Source organism: Chelmon rostratus, chromosome 16, assembly GCF_017976325.1.
Source record: "Chelmon rostratus isolate fCheRos1 chromosome 16, fCheRos1.pri, whole genome shotgun sequence".
Lineage (NCBI taxonomy): Eukaryota > Metazoa > Chordata > Actinopteri > Chaetodontiformes > Chaetodontidae > Chelmon > Chelmon rostratus.
Window position 1 is genome coordinate 13,888,504 of NC_055673.1, and position 20,991 is coordinate 13,909,494.

The following is a 20,991-nucleotide window of genomic DNA, read 5'->3' on the forward strand; positions in this document are numbered from 1 at the left end:
CTAAAAACCTGTGCTCACAGGATCCATTGTTTCTGTTCCCTTGCTGTTTCTACTCTCACCAGTCCTCATTTCACTAACTTTTTTCAGCTTGGTTTCGGGCTTTACAGAGCTGTTTTCCTGCTGTTTATTTCTTCCTCCTCTGTTTGTTTGTTTTTTTTTATACGTGTGGTTCCCAGGGACCAACATAAGACCCTATAAACATGCACTCACATACACCCAAGAGCTCAAAAAACAGCCGAAACTCTCACAACACATGCAAGCTCTCTTGTCTTTTGTCTATCTGTTTCTAAATTAACTCAAATCTCTCAGAATATTCATGGCACACACACACAGATGTCTTTGTGGTGTTTTTGCATATTATTGCCGTCCTGTGAAAAACAAGTACCTCCAAACGTCACCTTTTCATGAGCTAAGAGACACAGAATTTTTTGCAGCTTTGCGACAATGCATTTTTCAGCTCATCCGCGACTTTTTAAGTAGTTTGTTTAGTTTAAGGATGAGGAGAATTTTTTCAACCCATAATCCCAGCCAAATGGGGAGATACAGGATGTTAACTGGACAGCAATGATACGTGGGATATATTACAAGATTATAAAGCATACACCTGTCATTGACAGCTGGATTTGTGATTTGCTACCATTTTGCCAAATTGGCTGATGTGCCGTCTGTGGGAGTATGTAAGCGTGCATCTTTGAGTGCGTGTGTGTGTGTATATACGCCTGCCTGCACCTGTCTATGCCAAACACAAAAAACAAACCCAAAGTCCAAGCACCAGTGGTGACAGCTGACGCGCCTCCGTCTCCCTTCATCCGTCAGCACAAGTCAGCAGAGAGCACAAATTTGCGATTGCCACGTCAGCAGACATCAACACATAAATAGAATCAAAGTCAATGTACGATGACTACCATGGTGATGTTGTTATGGCGACCAATCAAAAGGAGAGGTGAACCGATGGGCGCATGGCTGTGTGCTCAGTGCACAGTCGGCAGAGAGAGCTGACAACGAGCTGCGAGGTGGATTATTTCCTGGAGGTGATTGTAGAGAAAATGTTAAGAGTGTGTTTATCGCTCCTGCTTGAAGACTTGAGCTGTTTAGTGTCAGATTGGCTTATTATGAGATTAAAATGTGCTAGAAAGCAGTTTCTCTCTCTCTCTCTCTCTCTCTCTCTCTCTCTCTCTCTCTCTCTCTCTCTCTCTCTCTCTCTCTCTCTGTGTGTGTATGTGTGTCTGTCTGTCTGTAAATACATACAGTTGTTCACATCGTACATTGCGGGGACTTCCCTAAAACATGTCATCATTAAATATTAGGGTGAGGACTTGGGTTGGGGGTAGGCAAGTAGTGGTTATGGTAATTCTTAAGGTAAGTCAATGTAATGTCCCCTAAAGTGATGGAAGCACTGTGTGTGTGTTGTGTGTGTGTGTGTGTGTCCCAGTATACTCCAGTCATACTTAATAGCGGAGCCTGTTGTGTTGTGTTGTGGCCCTCCACACTCAAGACCCAGTTTGGGTCACAAGATCCCGTTCCGGGGTGCAACTGGACAGTTTGCCAGCGACAAACGAGCCAAGAGCCTCAGCATTGGTCCACTCAACATAATATTACACACCTCAGTTGCCATGACAGCCGCGGTGTTTGTCTGAGTCTGTGGTGCTAAACGGCTGCAGGTGTAAAGCGATGCAGCAGCCGAGCCATTATTTGAGTGCTGCTTTCAGCTGAAACCTGATGCCAGAAACAGTGTCAAATAGGATTGTCATTAACATATTATCCCAGGTGAGCTTTCTGCTGAGTGGATATTTGTGCTTAAGTGATGACATCTGGAGAGGAGGAGGGGGTGGCACCTTTTCCAGCCACATTAGCTTAATAAAGTCTTTTATTCACCTGGCTTTTGCCTGGTTTCATGTTGCCGCGGTGGTCACGAATCCACTGACCCAGAAATTTCTGACAGCCGCACCACCATCGCTCCGATGCTGATTTCTCACCTTGGCACAAGACACCTGGCTAAAACTAGAAAGCGAAACCTTCCAAAATGTGGGACTGAGAGAAACTTTTCAGTTACTCCTTCCAAGGGAGGGGAAAAATGGCAATAATACCACCCGGCCTCTGAAAGTACTCTGCTCTTTCTCAGAGGAAAACAAAACGTCTGGCAATACAGAAAGTGACAAAAGGGGCGTTAAATTGAGTTTATGAGTCGATATTTCCATATGTGCATTTCTCTCCTCCTCAGCTGTTGTTCCGTGTTGCCCGTTGATGGAGGTCCAGATGAAATGGCTCAGTAACCGGGAGCTATGTCTGGAGCATGAAGATGGTTATTCATATCGATGCACTTCACATATTATTTTGATCCACTGAATCATGTCAGTGAACCACCCTGAGTGGGGCCTCATTCATTTCACTTAATGCTTTTGTTGTGTAGGTCCTTGTAGTGAGTGCTGCAATTTCTCTATTCAGGAATATGTTCCCATTTTATATGCACCACTAATTAGAGCACTTGTTAGTTCAAGCACACAGAGGCAGTGTGTGCACATTTTGTGAACAGCAGTTGCTGAATTAATTCCTGCGCTAAATCTCCCCGGAGTTTGAGATTGTGGGAAAACACATGTTGTTGTCCACTTTCCTGACGCAGAGGGTGGGGGAACATGTTTGGGCTCAAGACAAGAAAGTTGAACCAAGGTCGCTGAAGAGAGATAGAGGACATCTGAACTCTCCACAGATGTGTGTGTGTTTGTGCACGCAAGACAGACAGACAGACAGACATGAACATGCCAGAGTCCTTGTCAGTGTGAGTGAGTGCAATGCATACATGCATAAGCCTGCATGAATGCGTGACAGCCTGGGATGTTTTTAGCTGGACTGTGAGTTGTGCGTCCTGTGTAGTTTCCTCCCTGTGCAGCAAAAAGCTCCAGGATGCATCTAAAAATACCACAGGCCTGAGAGGAAAGTGAAGATGGGAAACCAGTTAGAGAAGTGTAAGAGGAACACGGGGCTCCTTCCAAAGACTGCAGCCGGGGAGGGAAGCCTGCAGACAGGAGTCACACTGTGGCCTGCAGGGGAAGGATTTCCCCTCATTCTTTTCTCTTTTTTTAATCATATTGTTTGTGATATTGCCTGAAACGCTGAATAAGTAACTTTGCCAAAGAGGAGGATCCCCTTCTTGCTGTTTTGTGGTGCCATATTGAATTGCACTGTATAAAAACCCAAATGTGCCTCTTGCTCTGTGTATATGGGAGGAGGGTTGCTCTTATCCAGGGTGGTACTGTACACTCATTAAGATCATTTCCGCCTATTTACTGAATTAAAAACAGGTTTCTGGGAGATGCAGCTACGGGGGCTGACTTGTACACGAATCATGAGGAGATGAGGAGGAGGAGGAGGAGGGGGCGGGTAGTTGGGAGGAGGAGGAGGAGGGAATCCAGATGGGAAGGAGCAGCATCGGAGCCGCAGGAGAGAGATAGAGAGGAGAGGCAGGCTGTGGAGGAGAAGACGCAAAGCCTCATCTCTGCCTGGAGATGACAGATACTTTCATCTCACACTGAACAATCGGATTTCACTCGGCCGCCATGTATTTCGGTACGTAAACGCCGCATTCTGCTTGTCACCCCAGGAGTTTGTGTGTATGTGTGTTTCTGTTGTTGATAATGAGGCAGCGGAGTCACTTGTTGCTGTGTTGAAATGGATTAGAGCTCTGTGAAGTCAGTCACCTGCTGCAGCTCTCTGAATGAAAAGCTCAGATCACGGTCAGGAAAATAACAACAGCACACAGGGCGAACGCTTCAGTAACGACAGAGATAACATACAGGTAGAATTGCAGCATAGTTACACTCTAAATGTCTTTCAGATGTGTTAAATCTAAAAAAACTGTACATGCAGTTATTTCTTTAGATTATTATAAATTATGGATTATGTCATCTCGTCCACGTGTTTATTGTGTAAATTCTTTGGAGTCATTTCTCACAAAAGCGCGTGAACACGTCAGAGGGGTGACGGGTGCAGCCCCCCTGCTGGCCAGAGTGAAATTATTGATTATTTTTTAAACCTTTTTAAGCGATCGGATAAAAATGACAGCTTTCTGTCCACGTGCTCGCAGACGCGTTGTCATGTTGTGGTTCAGGTGTGAACTATATGGAGAATTTGAAGGATAAACGTATCCGGGTTTCCACTGAAGTTAAAAGTTTAGAGGAGTTGCAACTGGCTGCAGCAAGTGAACGGCGCGCAGCAGGCCTGGAGGGAAACTGGGACACTTTGTACATCCACAGGCGCATTTACGATGCATTTACAGCGATTATACTGCTGCCTGGTGGGCTTTCTCCTGCCATTCCCGTGTTTCTCTTACATTGTTGAAACCGAACATCATTGCTCCACCTCGTGCTGCTAGGCTGGCACCTTTCCGCGGGAGGGGGGGCGATGCCGGTCCAGCGGCATAGCTCCGGCAAGCCGGGTGCCAGAGTGACAGTGTTCGTCTTTCCACTCTCACTTTATAGTCCCCAGGCACACACACACACACACACTCGCGCGCGCGCGCGCGCGCTTTACTGCCAGACAGACAGAATAAAGATTGAGGAGTGATTGCGACCAGCTCTGAAGTCGTTGGCACTCATTTGAAGGCAGCAGGTAGGCTGTTCTACCTCCAGTCTTTGGAGTGAGGTTGCGCATTGTCAAACCACAATTACGCACCGGGTGTTGCGAAACAACCACAGAAACCACGTGATTATGTGCCCATCAAACTGGCGATTAATGGTTAATTATTCCACAGAGTCAGCTGCCAATCAACAGGCCTGCTGGGTACTCACGCGTACGAAACAGATCCATGAAAAATTGCGGATCACTTTCAAGTTCTCTATCCGCTGTTGACCCCCTCAGGTCTTTGCGAGAGCTCCCTGAGTCGTTAGTTTCATTGTATGAATCACTGTGATGACAAATAAAGTGTTACACACAGGAAACATGTCCACAAAATGGAATTAAACTTAAAAAGAGACGTTATTTGCTCCTCGCAGTAAATCTCTGCAGATCCCGGACAACAAGTTTCTACTGAGGAAAACTCTCCCAACCTGTCGGTGCGTCATCTGCATTTAAAGGAAAGGAGCTTAGTGAATGGGACTGGCCCTGATTTTCACAGCCTGTGACACACAAATATATAATACATGATAAGCTTTTCTGTTCCCACCCCTGTATCCAGGCGAGTCTGGCCACGAAATGACCAGTAGAGCGTTTACGCTCCCGACGCGCCCTGCCGACAGTCTGCGCTGGGTGCACGAAAGTCCTCGCTGTCCTCTTGTGCCCACAGAGCAGCAAGTGACCCCCTGTCGACCGAGAGACAGTACAGACAGCTGCTGACAGATGAGACAGACATGATGGACAGCTGGAACATGACGCATCGTTAATATCGCGTTGAACAGAACACCTCAAAGTGAGCGTTAATTATATGTGTGCAGCCTGTAGAAGTTTTTTTCTCCCCCTTTCAGCAGCAGCTGGGCTTGTTGCAGCTTTTAAATATCCTGCATCGCATGGATCATTATGTTCAACCCGCTGCAACATTACTAAGCTGACTGGTTTAATCAATACAGGCTTATTTTCTTTCCAGTTTTGCATGGTGTATTTCCAAGTGAACAAAATGAATGTAACTTAATTCTAGTGATGCACTACACAACTATAAGATGGCATTTGACCACAGGTTCTCATCCGCATCACACCTTTCATCCTCTCTTGCAATCCACCGTGGAAAGAATGTTTTCCCGTGCCTGATTCATCGCTGGCAGCCTCCTGCAGATACGTCCAGACATCCAACAGTCACTGCCTCCAAGAGGGACATTTGATCATGTGAACGGCGGTCAGAAACTTTCCACCTCCGTGAGGAGAACAGTTCCTCTGTCGGGCTGAGGACCCTCTATGGAGTGTCTGCCCGGGTCCATGTTTACTGAGGGAAAGCTCATTCCAAAGATTTGCCCTTTTACAGTGTACACATGGCACGGAACAGAAAAGCGTAATCACCTGGGTATGTGCGCTGCTAAAGTGGGAACCTGTGGTTGGTCTTCTATATTTTTACGTTTTAGATGTAGATCTAAGAAAATGTAGAAAATGAGCGGAGTGTGTTTTGTGTCAAAGCGGTGAAGAACGATCCACAGTTCAGTCCACCTTGACTGATGTTCAGCGTGCAGAAACGTGTGCACGCATCCAGGGCGGCCCCGCGTGCAAAAAAGCAAACACCCAGGCCAAGCGCACGCAACATTAAGCCTACGTGCGCTCACACACGTACGCGCACGACTTTAGACGCTTAAAGGCAATCAGGGTAATGGCAGAGCGGATGGGTGTGTTGTGATTTTGATTATGATGATTACACACGCGGGTTGGTCCCGAATCAAACTGTAATCAAGCACAGAGAACATGCAAACTAGAAAACAAGCTTCCATAATCACGAGTCAGTAATACAAACAAGACGCTTATCGCAGAGCACTTTTAGTAATGGCCTCATCGAAGCAGCAATACGTATGTGTGTCAGGCTGCAAGTGTATGATGTATTTTTGATTGTTTGGCTCTGCGTGTGTGTGTGCACCCTGCCTATAACTGTAGCTGTAGTTCTGCACCTGTGGAGACTATTTGATTAACCTCCAGTGTCCCTCTGTGTGTGTGTGTGTGCGTGTGTGTGTGTGTGTTTGTGTGTGTACAAGCACGTTTACATACCATGCTGGTCTTATACTGGAAGACAGCTCATACAAAGCATGCTACGCTCTTTTTTTATCAAGTGACCCTCTTTCAGGAAAACAGATGCAAACATCAGGCAACAGTTTTAATAGCTGATGAATGACTTAAGACATTTTTAAAGCAAACATGCCAAAGATTTATTGATTCCAGCTTCTCAGATGGGAATATTTTGATGGGCCCTTCGGGTTTTGAACCGGTCAGACAAAGCAAGACGTTTGACGACATCGCCTTGGAAACTGGGAATATTTTTCACTGTTTTGTGACATTTTGTAGTCAAATGATTAAATGCTCATCATATTATTTCCGAACGAAAACAATTATTAGTTGCAGCATTACTGGTGGTCTAAGAATCACAGTGTAATCACATAGATGCCATTATCATCTGTGGTGGAAGACGGACTCGACTTGAGAACTTGATTTATACAGAATTATTAACAGCAAAGTATATTTAAAAAAAAGCAAAAGAACAGATTATGCGGAATGGCCACTATCAGTGTTATAATATTACATATGTAATGGTCATAATGTTTTGTGTGTACGATCTTAATCTGCAAAGATTATTACACTCTCAAATGCAGTGAGGTGGAGAGAGGACACAGGTGAGACATACTCAAATACCTCAGAGCTGTGCTGAACAGCAGTATTGAGTAAATGTATGTATTAACTTACATCTTTGCTTGTTCAAGTTCAACATTTTACTGACCATGTGGACGAGTGGGTGTTTCAAACTTACATGAGATAAAGTGATGCTTCATCCGAGTTAAACTTATTTCAATCCCTGCCGATAAAACAGAGGTCCACTCAAATTAAACATGATTTAAGGAGTTGAATGATAACCAGCATCCTCATAGTCAAGTTGCAATGAAAATAAGATAAACAACTGAGCTGAGGAGTCAGCTGATCCCCACTGAGTCCCTCCTCCATTTACCTGTCTCCTCCCCGCTGTGCTGTCTCCTAGGTAATGTGTGTCACAGCGTTCTGCCGCCGCTGGCTCGTCCCACTCTGGGCAGGACCCAGCCCTCCCCGGACGCAAAGCCCCTTCTCCCCTTCCACCTGCTGCCCGGATTCACTGACGTGAGTACTGCCAGTCACCAACTCAACTCATCTGTCTTTTATTATTCAAGAAACCCCAAACTGTTCACTTTTATTGTGCTGCACTCTCCTGCTGCAAGTGGAGGAGTTTATTTCACGGCCTGGGCCGAGTTTATTTTTCAATACACAGATGCATGAGCAGGCTGCCCACACCTTTCCAAATATATCACCTCTGATGCAGAGAGCTGTGACATTTCCACACAACCTGGGGGGGTGGAGCTGCTTCCTTGGTATTCCTCGCACACAGCTTTCGTCTGCCCCCTGTGATTGTGAAGGGTGAAGGTGGAGAGAGCTAACGCTCTGAGCCCAGAAGAGAGGCGCTGTGTCTGGGCTGGTGTGTGAGGCCTGACGTCTGGTTCACAGGGGAATCGGGCTGTATGTCTTGATACTCTCCGGCTATTTGATGAATGAAGTCATTTTTCCTGCTTGAATCAATGTACTATAAGTCATCGACCACGTAGTTAAGATGCATTACCGACAATCCAAAACAATTTTTCACACCTCCACACCAAAAGTGCCTCAATTTTTCTTTGTGCTCACACTTTCGCTAATTCCAAGAGGCATTAGAAAACCTGAGCTTGAAATGAAGAAGCCATCTCTAAATGGTCTTTAGAAGAGAGATATAAAGAGGCAGATTGAGGGTTTAGAGGATGAAATAAGAGGATTGTGTGAATGTGGCTGCATTTGCTGTACTGTCAGAGTGTGTGTGTGTGTGTGTGTGTGTGTGTGTGACCTCTCCCTCTTTGTCAAAAAGCCATTCTGTCACCTGAGGAGAAATCAGACATCGGTCTGGGCCACCTCTCTCCTGCCCTCTCATCCATCTCTTCCACTTTCCCGCCTCGCTCCTACTCCATCACCCTCTCCCCACTTCAGCTCTCCTCTCTCGTATTTTCCACTTTGTCTCCTGCTGTCATCTTGTCCATCCCTCACCCGCTCGTCCACTTTTCCTTGCTTTCACAGTTCTCATCTCCTCATGTCTCCCTCTCTTCCTTTTCCTCTCTTCCTTCTTTGCCACAGACGTCCCAAATCACAAAATCTAATTCTTCAGAAGTTCCCTTGGATGACGTGCTTTCTCACGAAAGATGTCTCACTCTTAATTTACCACAGGTCGAAAGATTTCTTCAAATATCTCCCATCCTTCTCCAACCTTCTCACAGCTGAGTCACATCCTTTCTCATCTATTTATAAGTCAATCCTTTTCTTCATTTTATCCACTTCTCCCGCTCTGCAGCCCTGTAAAAAGTCGCTGACCTTTTCAATGCTTACTGTGGCTTGGGTGCAATTTTGGAGATTCATGGCTTTTTATCTTTTTTCCAATGCATTTATGCTGGAAAGGGTGCATTGGTTACATGTCTGAAATAAAAGCGCACACTTAAAGCCCCTTCTGACACCTCTCACAACTGACGACTACCTCTGCCATCAATTGATCTGCTGATTATTTTCTCGAGCCATCGTTGAATCGTTTAAAATCCATAAAACAGTTACTGTTTTCCCACAGTAACCTTCAATGTCTTGTTTTATCCTAACAGTCCCCAAAATATTCAGTTTGCTGTCATATAGGACAAAAAAAAGCAAGAAGTGGACCCAGAGAATTTTTTTGCAATCTGAAATCATCAAAATAGTTTCTGATTTATTCTCGATCAGTTAAGTAATGAATCAATCGGCTGATCTCTTCAGCTCTGCTGTGGTGACACGCTTGAGGGCAGGATAACACGTTTGCTTCTGAATGTTCTGTTTAGCAGAAGCCTTAAAAATCACCATAAAGAACCAAAATGAAGTTTTGTCTCAAGTGTACTTTGTCTGCGAACTGGAGCTCTCTCCATTATGGCAGGTGAGTCGTCTCCCTCCTCTGATCTGAGCCCGTGGGCGTTCAGTAAGTGGGCACACGGCTGAACTCTAGCTGCCTACCTTTTCTCCTGGAATGTGTGTTTTTTGTGTGTGGGGGGTTTTTTTGTCTGTAAGTGTGTATAAGCCTGCATTTTTTGCTATGCTACGTCTTTTGGCCTCTGTGAAAGCGTTTGTTTGGTGCCCACATGTGGGTTGTCAAGGTTACGGGGTTGCTCGCGTGTGTGTGTTTGTCGTGAGCCAGGGATCCAGCGCTGCAAACTGGGACTTCACTGGCTAGTTTGGCTTGTAGTTTGACAGTTTTTTTTTTAATGGAAACAAAACAGCGTTTTTGTTTCCAAGCAAATAGCAATTTACATGACAAAGATCCAAAAGCAGCAGCTCATTCATCATAAGCCACCCCTTTTTTGAGGTGCTTTGCGTCATGTGCTCACACAAAGCTGTCACGCTGGTACACGATGTAAATCCAGGAACATTCATCATTATAAATTTTGAGGCTTTTGACTGCGCTCCAGGTAAAAGTCTGCTTTACTTCACTTGGCCATATGTTTCAGCTATAACTCACTCCATGGAGCTGAGTACGTCTGACACGCTACCACTGCTGTGAGGGAGGACGTGCGAGAGAATGGACTCATTAATATTGAAGCTACATGTGGTGGATGTCTTTATTTACTGCACCATTCACTGAACCTACTGGCTTTACTGCTTGCTCTGTTACAAAAAGCTGCACGTGCAGAGGTAGCAGTGGGTAAGAGGAAGGAGATTTGATTCAGCAGGTAGGCGGTGTGTCGTTCAGAGGAAAGACAGGCGAGACAATGAGTGAGAAGGGCAAAATGACTTTGCCACAGGTGCTGGTCCGCCCCAGAGCCTGCAGTGAAGTGCAGGGTAAGAGAGGGAGGCCAGTGGGAGGCAGGAAGGTGACTTTGATCAAACGCAGGAGACGGAGGGAGAGGCAGAGGGTTCAGAGGGGAGCAGATGGAGGGGTGAAGTGCGGAATGTGTGATGGGAGGTCGGATGCTGACACAGGAGCCTCGGGGCCGAGGAGGGAGGGAGAAGGGCTTGTACTGATGTTAAAGTGTTCATTTGGAGAAACATAAAACTACGTTCACGTTCTCATAAGTGCTTTACCTTAATGTGGCCATGATGTTATTGATGTTACATGATGCACTTTCACCACATATTTCCAGATCATGGTCATGAGCAAACAGACATCTATGCATTTAGTGATTTCTTCATTTTTATAATTGCATGATTTGTATCTTTTTTAATATGATACATGAAAGATCTGTATTTGTTTTTATGTGTTTGCTTGAGTTTTACATACACAAACAGCTGCAGGGAAACTGGGAGAGATAAGAGACCAATGACTGCAGAGATGCATTCCAGTGCAGCTGCCTGGAGTGATGATCAAAGAAAATGAGACACACACACACACACACACACACACACACACACACACACACACACTTCTCAGATTCCGTCGTGTTAGTAGCATTTGAAGAGCAAATAATTCATCTTTGGCGCTAAAGAAACAAGCTAGCTCTCCAGCATGGTGCTATATGTTCCCAGGGCTTGCAGAACTAGCTGGCTGACCCATAATAATCCATAAAGTTTTACGTCACCTGCAGCCAGATTTCCATAAAGCCTTCCTGTTTGTGGCCGTTTATATGGCTGCCTACATTTCATCACAGGTAATAGGTTTGTTTTGCTCCATGAAGGCCAGTTGGGTTTTATTGCACTGAGTATATGTGCTCATTAAACATTCCAGTAGGCAGTGTCCAGAGGTGCATGGCGCTGTGTGGTCAGATACTGGTGCCGTTATTGCACACACAGACACACATGCATGCAAAGGCATGGGGAGGTTTACTGCCTGTTTGTTATACTCATGAATAAACCTAGTGTGTGTGTGTGTGTGTGTGTGTGTGTGTGTGTGTGTGTGTGTGTGTGTGTCAGGGAGTCTGGGTGAGGCTGGGTTTTGTAGTTTTGAAAGGTGGCTGTAAAATGTTGTCAACTCCATCAGGTGGGATTCATGGTGGTCACACTGGATTCACACAGTTGCATGTTTTCTGTGTGGAAAATCAAATGATCAGAGCATCATAGGAGCTTTTCAAATCTTCCCTGCCGCCCATCAGTGTCCACGTACTGCTTCTCTGTCATTATTTTGTTTAGGAACTACAGCATCAGGCTAGCCAATTAGTGAGCTGGGATTAAGAGTGGAAGAGCAGGAATAACTAACCAGTGAACAAGATAAAGCTTGCATGCAAGCCTGACAGAAAATTGAAATGCATGCAGTGGTTTTAGGTGTTTGGAACATGGTGATGGACAGAGGAGAAGTGGATTGTGCTGCAAGAGTGGTTTGTGTAAAAATGTTTCTGCATAAAAACATGTCACTGTTACAGTAAATTGAGTAAATCTTTTGTGAATCCAAGCCGACCACAGCCCCTGTTCTGCTTTTGCCAGCCACCTCTCAAACATGCAGTGGTTGGATGCTTCATAGTCAAAAGATTTTAGGTGGAGCGCCACTTTAAACCCGTTGGGGTTAGCCTAGGTTTAGCCTCTGGAGGACAGGGCATGCCTCTACACATTATGTTGCCCTGTTGTCTCTGTTGAAGGATGTATGAACATGTGTATGTGCTGCTGTGTTCACGCATGACCGGGTGCCAGACAAACTACCCCCACCTCTAATCTGAGACGTTATAAATCTGTTGTCTTGAGAGGCGCATAGCTTGCAGACAGCATGTCATTCACACCACAGGTGATCACTTTCACTGCCCTCACAGTCTTGTCTCTCACAGCCCTAATCCGGTCGTGACCTTAACGTCAAGCCTCTCCTTTGTTGCAGATGGATCACGTCCATAAAGCTCTGATTGGCCCAGGCTTCGGCCTAACCTCGCCGCTGAAGAGGAAGGCCAGCTCCTGTGGAGTCTGTCGACTGAGGTTCAACTCTGAGGTGGGTGTTGTCCTGTGGGAAGCATACACCGTGAATTGTTTTTCTTTCAGGGTGCTTCTATTTCTCACACACACCCTTGCATGACAGTTGAGCGGGCTTGTTATTTATCTGTTTTACTGGTTCTGAGGGGTTACAGCTGCCTTCTTTAATAATTAGGTGAAATGTGCACACCTCTGATATTTGGCCTTTGTAGAGCATAGATTTTTTTTATTGTGGTTATTACAGAGTGACTCATAAACAAGCACTAATTTGTGCTGAACTGCAATGCACAGCGTGGGAATCACTGTCAGAAAAAATATGTGCAAAAACAGAAAGAATATGTAATTGTAAAGCGACGGCTGCTTGCAATTGATGTACGCAAGCGTTTCCACCGGGAGCCATACAAACTTTGATTTACTCAGGTGTGATTCTGTATATTAAAACATCTGTCAATCAATGTGCAGGGAGTGATAGCAGCCTCTAAAACTTTGCGCTGGAGCTACATTTTTATTCACATGGTTCATACTTTCTTGTTTGCTGTTGTGTACACAGGTGCAGGCTTCTTCCCATTATAGTGGAACCAAACATGCAAAAAGGCTGAAAGCTCTGGACGCCCCTGATCCAAAGATCAGGACCTGTGAACCGGTAGCCAAGGAAACCACATCGCAAATGCTCTCGTCGCCCTGCTTGCAGCCCTCCAGCTCTGACACAACATCAGGAGGTGTGTGTTGCTGCAGACACGCATACTTCCCCTGTGTGTGTGTGTGTGTGTGTGTGTGTGTGTGTGTGTGTGTGTGTGTGTGAGAGAGAGAGAGAGAGTGCACAGACATCAAATGTATGGCAGTGTTAGATATGTAAGTGTACCACTCAAACCTTCTTTTCCCAGTCACGACTTTAACTCTTTGATGTGATAAACCTCCTGCTGCTTTGGGTTTCACAGTGAAAAGATTAAAGGTTTAGCATTGTCTACATCTACTGACCCGTTCAGGAGCCTCCTGAGATCAAACACACAGTGAAAATGCTTTGAGTGTGAACCGTGGGTAACTGTAGCATGTGTTTGTGCAAGCGCCTGCAGTCAGATTGCCTTGCGATACGTATATGTACAGTATGTGTGCCAGTCCTGACGTGCTACTTTTGCATGCGTGTGGGCGTTGAGGGATGAAAATAATAGATTTTACTGCAAGCCGAAGAGCAAAAAGAATCGTACTTTGCCGATATGAGAGTTTGTTTGTGAGAGAGGAAGGAGGAGCGATCATTTCCAGTGTGGAGTTCGTTTCAGCAAAGTGGATGAGACGACGGGAGAGCTCTCGGAAGATTACTCCAGCAAACAGCCTCATTGGCCTCTAAGAGTGGGGAATCAATGGTAACAAACAGACACCCACTCAGCTAGGCAGAGCTAATCATTGTTATTAGCAAAGAGTGAATCCTTAAATCAGCACGCGCTCCTCTGGGGCACCTCTTCAAGTCAGTCGCACAAAAGATAATAGAGCCAAATCATCTCCATACAAAACTGTTCGTTTAAGTGCCAGGAGGCAGCTCCTAGGGGAAATCATTGATTATTAGTGCGATTAGAGAGGTTGATAGAGCTCATAATCACCTGTAGCCTGGTGAGTTTTTATCTCTGTCTGAGCGTGCCACATAATTGGTGCTTCTTAGTATCAGTTGTTAGCAAGAGGTCATGATTTTCATAGAAATGCAAAAAATGCTCCAGTTTGTCTCCTTATCACCTGACTCTCTCATGCTGCTTATTCTCTTGTTAATGTGGCACCTTTCTTTTTCTTCAGAACCCTCAGATCCAAACACCGCTGCCTCAGAGGCAGCGCCATCGAGCTGCAGCCCCTCCGAAACTGTGAAAGCACCGTCCGACCCCTCCCTGTCGCCCGGCTCGAGAACGCCGGAGAAAGAGACACAAAGAGATGGCGAGGTGGAGGTGGCTCCAGAGGGGGAAACGGAAGAAGAGAAAGCCAAACGCCTTCTCTACTGCTCGCTCTGCAAGGTGGCCGTCAACTCCGCCTCCCAGCTGCAGGCCCACAACAGTGGTGAGAGGCCATAGGCACTGCCGCCACCAAGCTTGGCCTGCTCATGCTGTGTTTGATACTCTGCTGACTTGACTTTGTATCCGCTCAGGCACAAAGCACAAGACAATGCTGGAGGCACGGAGCGGCGATGGAGCCATCAAGTCCTTCCCAAGGACCGGGGTCAAGGCCAAGTTGGCTGCGCCGTCTGAGTTGGCAACTGGACTCCAGAATAAAACTTTCCATTGTGAGATCTGCGACGTGCACGTCAACTCTGAGACTCAGCTCAAACAGGTCAGTTACTGAAAATGACTCAGACTGGTTCATTACACCGATTAACAGAAAAAAAAGACAGAATTCTTTGCCAGCATTGCAGTGCTATATTTAAAGAGGCTCTTGTCCGACAAATCACTGCAACCACTGCAACCTAAAAAGTACTCTCAAAAAAGTACCAGTGCAACAGTTTAAAAGACTTCATTATAAGCAAAATAACTTTATTCATTCAGAGTGCAGAAGTATGATCAGCTAAATATACTTAAAGTATCAAAAGTAAAAGCACTCTGAGAGATTTACTACACAGATTTGTATTAATCTTTATTCACTGGATGACTTTACCTCTTTGGGCCTCAAACAATCACTTAAATGAAACCATGTTACGCGTTTATAGGGAAAATTATTTATAGGGTTAAATTAATTAACAACTCCTACCTGAAACAGGAACTAGTACACACTGTTTTTATAAGAGGTCACGTGGTGCGAGACACTGGCTCATGGCGCTTGCTGGTTAGTTCCTCTCATGAATATAAAGCTAAGAAAAGGTCAAAGGTGTCGACAGAGCCATCGTCACTCTCTTCATCGTGCAGTACAGAAAGAGCCATTCGGCGCAGCGCATATTCTATTCCAAACCACAGTGTGAACATCTCACACCTGTCGCTGCAGGTGAGTTAAAAATCACAGGTCCCTCGAGATAATGAGCGCAAAGCTAGTAAAGCCTCATCTATTTCAGCCAGCATCTGAGTGTGGTGTGAGCATCTCTGTTCGTGATATGCATGCACAGTGCTGGTCTCCATTACTGACTGTTTAAAAGTTAACTTTGGCCAGGTGCTCATGAATATTTAGCAGCTCACTGCTGACTGCTGGCTGTAGCCATCTGTTTATGCTTGTCAATCAAATTGAAAAGACTTCCAAACCCGCCCCTCATGAATATTTCGGATCTTTATGTCAGAGCCAACAAAATATCAACATTCTGCTTGAATCTACAAAAATGATAAACTTTGATTCGGCCTCCTTTAATTTCCTCCTCACTGATAATTCTAATTTCCAAACAAAGGCGTCTTTCTGTCTTTGCCCGCTCCGTCCTTGTGCTGCTGCCTGCGTCTGTCTGGCTTTAGTTTCCTGTGCGTTTATCTGTTTTTCTCTCTCCTCCTCTGCAGCACATCAGCAGTAGGAGACACAAGGATAGAGCAGCAGGTAAACCAGCCAAGCCTAAATTCAGCCCCTACACTCCCACCCCGCGTCACCAGGGTTTCCAGGCGGTGAGTACTCTGCTGTTGCTTCATTTACTTTCATCCCTCATCACTGTGTTTGTGCACACAAGTTGACTGTGGGGAGGCTTTCTTCCAGACAGCTTCCAAAGAGACAAATTGTCAGCAGAATCTTATGGCTGAAATGTTTTAATCCAGTAAATTTAATGAACCCTTAATTCAGCGAGTTAGATGTGAAGGTATCAGGAGAGGAGCGAGAGGGAGGATCTGGCATCAGAGTGGCAGCGGGTGGAAAACAGCACTTAGACTAACTCGGTGAATTAAAGTTCATTTCGATCAAACCAGAGCTGGTGATTGTTGAAAACGGTGGAAAGACCAACAAATGAGTTTTATTTTGTTTCTGTCACGTTAGAATTGAGTGCCTTTTCATGATGATTTGTCTGGTGATTAGTGGTTTTGTAAATGAAGTCCGGCGGCTTTGAGGAGAGTAAAATAATGTCTGTTTCTGGTTAAACAAAAATGAGCTACTCTTAAACAAAAAGGCCTGTCTCTGCAGGGATCCGTTCCATAATCTTGTCAGACAACTATCAATTTGAGGCTGTTAGTGGCAAAAACCTGTAGTGGACGCACTTTGATGGGCACAGTTGCCCACAAGGCTTATTTTGCAGCTTTGCAGCCCATTTTGTTGTTGTCAGCTGAGTCGATATACTGGACCAGTTCCAAAGGTTTTTGTATCTGTTAGTCATTTAGACAACCAAATGAGGCCCAGGTTTAAAAATACTGGAATTATTCTGTTCACTGTCCCTCAATATTACAACATTAGCCCAACTCACACCCCAGACTGTGTGAGTAGCCACATTAGCCGAGCAACATGCTAATGCCAAGCTGAACAAGGCTTCAACATAAACAGTAAAACAACATAAAACATGGCAAAACTTACAGCGTTCAAGTGTGACGTGGGGTCACGGAGATCCTTGAGTTTGTATCGTTACTGGCCCTGGTTTACAAAGAAGCCCGTAAGAAAAATACACACACACATTTTTTCGGTTCAGTGGGAACATTTCCATCACATCTCCATCAAATACTGTCCCTCCACTGGGTCTAGGAGTAGAGGAATTTACACCCAGCAACAGAGAAATCGGCGGGTTTTTCTCATAACGTCCACATGTTCCTGCTACCGGAGATGACACTAGCAAGGAAATAACAATGGCGACTGCAGAGAAGACTCATTAGGTATTCAGTGGGCGCGACGGTCAGCTGTCTTGAAGGAGGTGGGATGTCAGGCGTGGAGGCTAATCTGACTGGTGTTTTGGAGCAGTTTCTGAAAGGTGGAGCAAGCAAAAAAGAGAGAGGATGGTCTTTTTTCATATTTTGGGGTTTTTTAGACATAAAGGGGACACACATGAAAAAGTTTTTTTTGCTATGTGACCTGTTTTTATGCTTTTAAACTTTGAGTGATCATCGACTTTATTACAATATCTAGCATTGCTCGGCCATTACAGAAGGCTTGCAGGACTGATCGGGGTTTCATTTATCTGGGATTTTATTTAAGTCTAACATGATGTCAGAATGTCCGGTGAAATTAATTCCAGAGTTAGTTGCTTCTCTGTCCATCCGCCCTCTCACTCCTCTTCGGGTATCTTTGCTTTGAAAGAGATGAATTCAGGGTTTATTTTGACCAAAGCCGAGTTGTTGGCGACTGTCTGAACAGTGAAAAGATGAGTTTTATTCTGTTTCTGTCGAGTTGGAAAGATTTCTGTTTCTGATAAAATGACTGTTTCAGTTAATGTCTCTGTCTGGTGGCTTTGGCAAGAGCGCTACAGGTCTTTCTCTGTGGGGATCCTTTCCATAATGTTGTCAGACACTTAGAATAACAAGCCGAGTCTGGCTGTGGCAAAAACAAACACTTTCAGTGGATGTACTTTGACGGTGTGCAAACGCCTGGAGGAATCATCTGCCTTCTGCAGCGCTCTTACTCAATACTGGACCAATTTTAAAAATTGTTGTCCCCATTAGTCACTTAGACACAAAAACATTGGAAAATAGGGCCCATAAACACAGATGATTCTTGTCTGGGACACTGAAATCTTCCAGGACATGTGGACCAGCTCCATTTTTTTCAAACTGAAACTCTTCATGAAGTCCACCTCAGCTTCATAGAATGACTGCTTTGTTGTTGTTTCAATAAAGACTAGTCAATATCTCTTCTGTGAGGCTGTTCTCAGCAGACAGATCACAGGGAATGAACTTTCATATTCCTCACAGCTAAAGCGAAGTTCAAGCTGCATGCAAGCTTATATTTAGTTCATTAATGCTGATCAAGATAAATTGCATTGGTCTATTTTCTCTCCTTGTTGCATCTAGTGTTGCTTGAAATATGACCAATGCGTTCTGACTGTAGCTGAAGTTTCACCTTAAAGACAAACACAGTTCACGGCAGTCCTGAAATTGTTTGCTTCTGATCCCGGGATAGAAAAATGTCTGATTTTTAGATAAAATATGAATTCCTAACAATTGGGGTCGGTGTTAGGACCTGACCTACGCACACAAGCAGCACTCTACATCAGGCAGGATTTAGAATCGGGTTGTGACAGTCTAAATCCGACCAGGTCTTGTCCAAACCTGGCATCATTTGCAGCGGGGTCTGTGTCTTGGGAGTAATGGATTATGTAACAGTGACCTCTGTGGCGCATTTTCACACCTCTGTTCCTCAATATAGTGGAAGAGTAGCTGGGCTTCAGCCCTAATTGCAGCTTGTCTGTGTTTTCCTCCTCAGATTCATCTGGCTCTACGGAAGAACCAGGACATGACCAAACCTCTGGCCTCGTGTCTCCTACAGCGTCAACTCTCCGTTGCCGCTGCCGCTGCTATGGCAACGCTGCCATCCTTCCCTCTCCGCCCTGCCTCAAACTCGAGCCCCAGCCTGTTTCAGAGTCAGACCCTCCCCCAGGCGCTGCTGCATCCGGCCCCTGGACCCATCTGTTCAACACATACGCCGGTTCTGTTTTCCCCCTACTGACCCATTGACGTCTCAGTCAGCTCTGAACTGCAGCTGAAAGCAGACTTGAGATCTGAACAAGATGTGATGTAAGCCAGCACTTACTGTACTCCACGTAACAACAGATGCTCTGGGTTTCATGGACCAGGACTGAAAACTAATCGCAGTCACGTTTCCACCCAACGTACCCAGAACTTTTAGTCCTAGGAACAACTTTTAAAAGAACTAAAATGCTCCCTCAGATCGCTGCGTTTCCATCGCAGCCCGAAGACCTGTGAAGATTAGCCAAATTAGTCCGCTGATGTATGACAACTGTCTTTACACAACATTTTTGAGTGTGACTCAATAAGGCATGAGCTTTGTCGTCAGTCCATCTTTCATATGCTTTCTTCTTTATTTCCATGTTGATGTGTTGAGGCACAAAAAACAAAGTAGCTTGTGCCTGCAGATTTTTTAAAATGCTGCACGAACTCGACCAATCAGAAATATTTGGTGCAAGCCCATCGCCAAAGATCCTGTACAGGGACATGGGGGGTAAAATAATGTCCCTTGAGCTTAATTTAGACCAGGTGTGGGAAACGATTCAACTCAACTTTTTCAAACATCCATTCAGACCATATTAAATATCGTATTAATCTCTAATGCGATGGATGGAACTGCTTCTCTTTGGTGATGCGCCTGATGTCAGATGGTTTTCCAGGTTTAGGTCAGTCAGTCTTGAGCAGAACCGCGTCTTACCGAGAGGCTTGGCAACTGACACTCTGGAGCAATTTTACTTGGTCTGGTGCTAGCAGCTCCGCAGTAACAACATGGCTCTCCTTTCAGCTTTTGACCCATTAGCTGACTCGCCTGCATAACACCGTCTATGTCAGGATGTGGTCTTGTGAAAGCTGCTTGTTGGGCACCCAAACCCTGCTCACGAGCATTTGTCCTTGCAAGTCATCCAGTTTAGCACGTTTGTTGCTGTGAGGACGCACAAGGTTTGCCGCTCTCATCACTGCAAGCGCGTCCCCACAAACTAACTAAGGCACACTGGCTTTCCTTTTACTTCAACAAAAAGTAATGGTCTGTCCATTTTTCTTGGAAAGCACTGACTCTTTGCATCTTTTGTTTTCTTGCCAGTCGCCACAATTCACCAATGTTACATCAGCACAACTGCTACCTGTGTGTTGCGTTCAGGGAAGGACGTGTTAGTCGATTATTTTATGTAATTTTCTTTTATGTCTTAGAAAAAAAGTCATTGCTGTCTAGAGGATTTTTTTTTTTTTTGTATTTGTGAGTTGCTTTTTTGTACTCGTGAATTGCCTCTCAGACCAGATCAAACCGTTTCACAGGCTGCATACAGCGCGGAAACCAGAAGTTCCCTGCCCCTGATTTAGATCCTGGTCCCTGCAGTGGAAACGCGCTGCACCCTCCAAAGGTTCCTTGTCCCTGGGGAAAGGTCTTGCGGTGGAAACGCGGCTCATGAGCAAGGTTGCGATGGAGGAAGTACAAAGCAGTGTGTTTTCTGATATGAGCGTGTGTGAATGTGTGAGTGCATGCACAGATATAGCCATCCCAGAAGTACTATTTAGTAACTATTTATGTGTTGGCTGCACTACTACTTCATTCCTCCAGCAAGAAACAAGTTTTATAGATGCTGATAATCTATATGACAATCAAGGAAGTCCCAGTTAAAAATGGCCTCTTTAATTCAGTACAGGTATAAAGGAGAGGCACCTTCCATGATGACTATAACTGTGTCTGTTAAGTATGAATCAGAGCATGTTTGACTGAAGGTGTTTATTATTTTCCAATAAACAATAGCTGTGGATACTCATTTCTGACTCCTTTCTGTATGAATATATCTTCACAGGGTCATTAGTGAAAAGGACTTGACACTAATTCAATAAATTAGTGGAACATCCTTCCAGCGTAATATGATGTTTATCAGAT

The 20,991-nt window shown here is 45.1% G+C and overlaps 1 protein-coding gene across 1 annotated transcript; it reads left to right on the plus strand.

Annotated features, from left to right (window-relative positions):
- Positions 1–3,427: 3,427 nt before the first annotated feature.
- LOC121619646 (zinc finger protein 385D-like) lies at positions 3,428–20,875 on the plus strand. Its single transcript, XM_041955486.1, has 8 exons — positions 3,428–3,564; positions 7,652–7,767; positions 12,473–12,580; positions 13,112–13,280; positions 14,344–14,598; positions 14,687–14,868; positions 16,008–16,109; positions 18,835–20,875. Exons 1-8 carry the CDS (start codon positions 3,555–3,557, stop codon positions 19,075–19,077), a joined length of 1,185 nt encoding a protein of 394 aa, XP_041811420.1. The 5' UTR covers positions 3,428–3,554; the 3' UTR covers positions 19,078–20,875.
- The last annotated feature ends 116 nt before the right edge of the window (positions 20,876–20,991 follow it).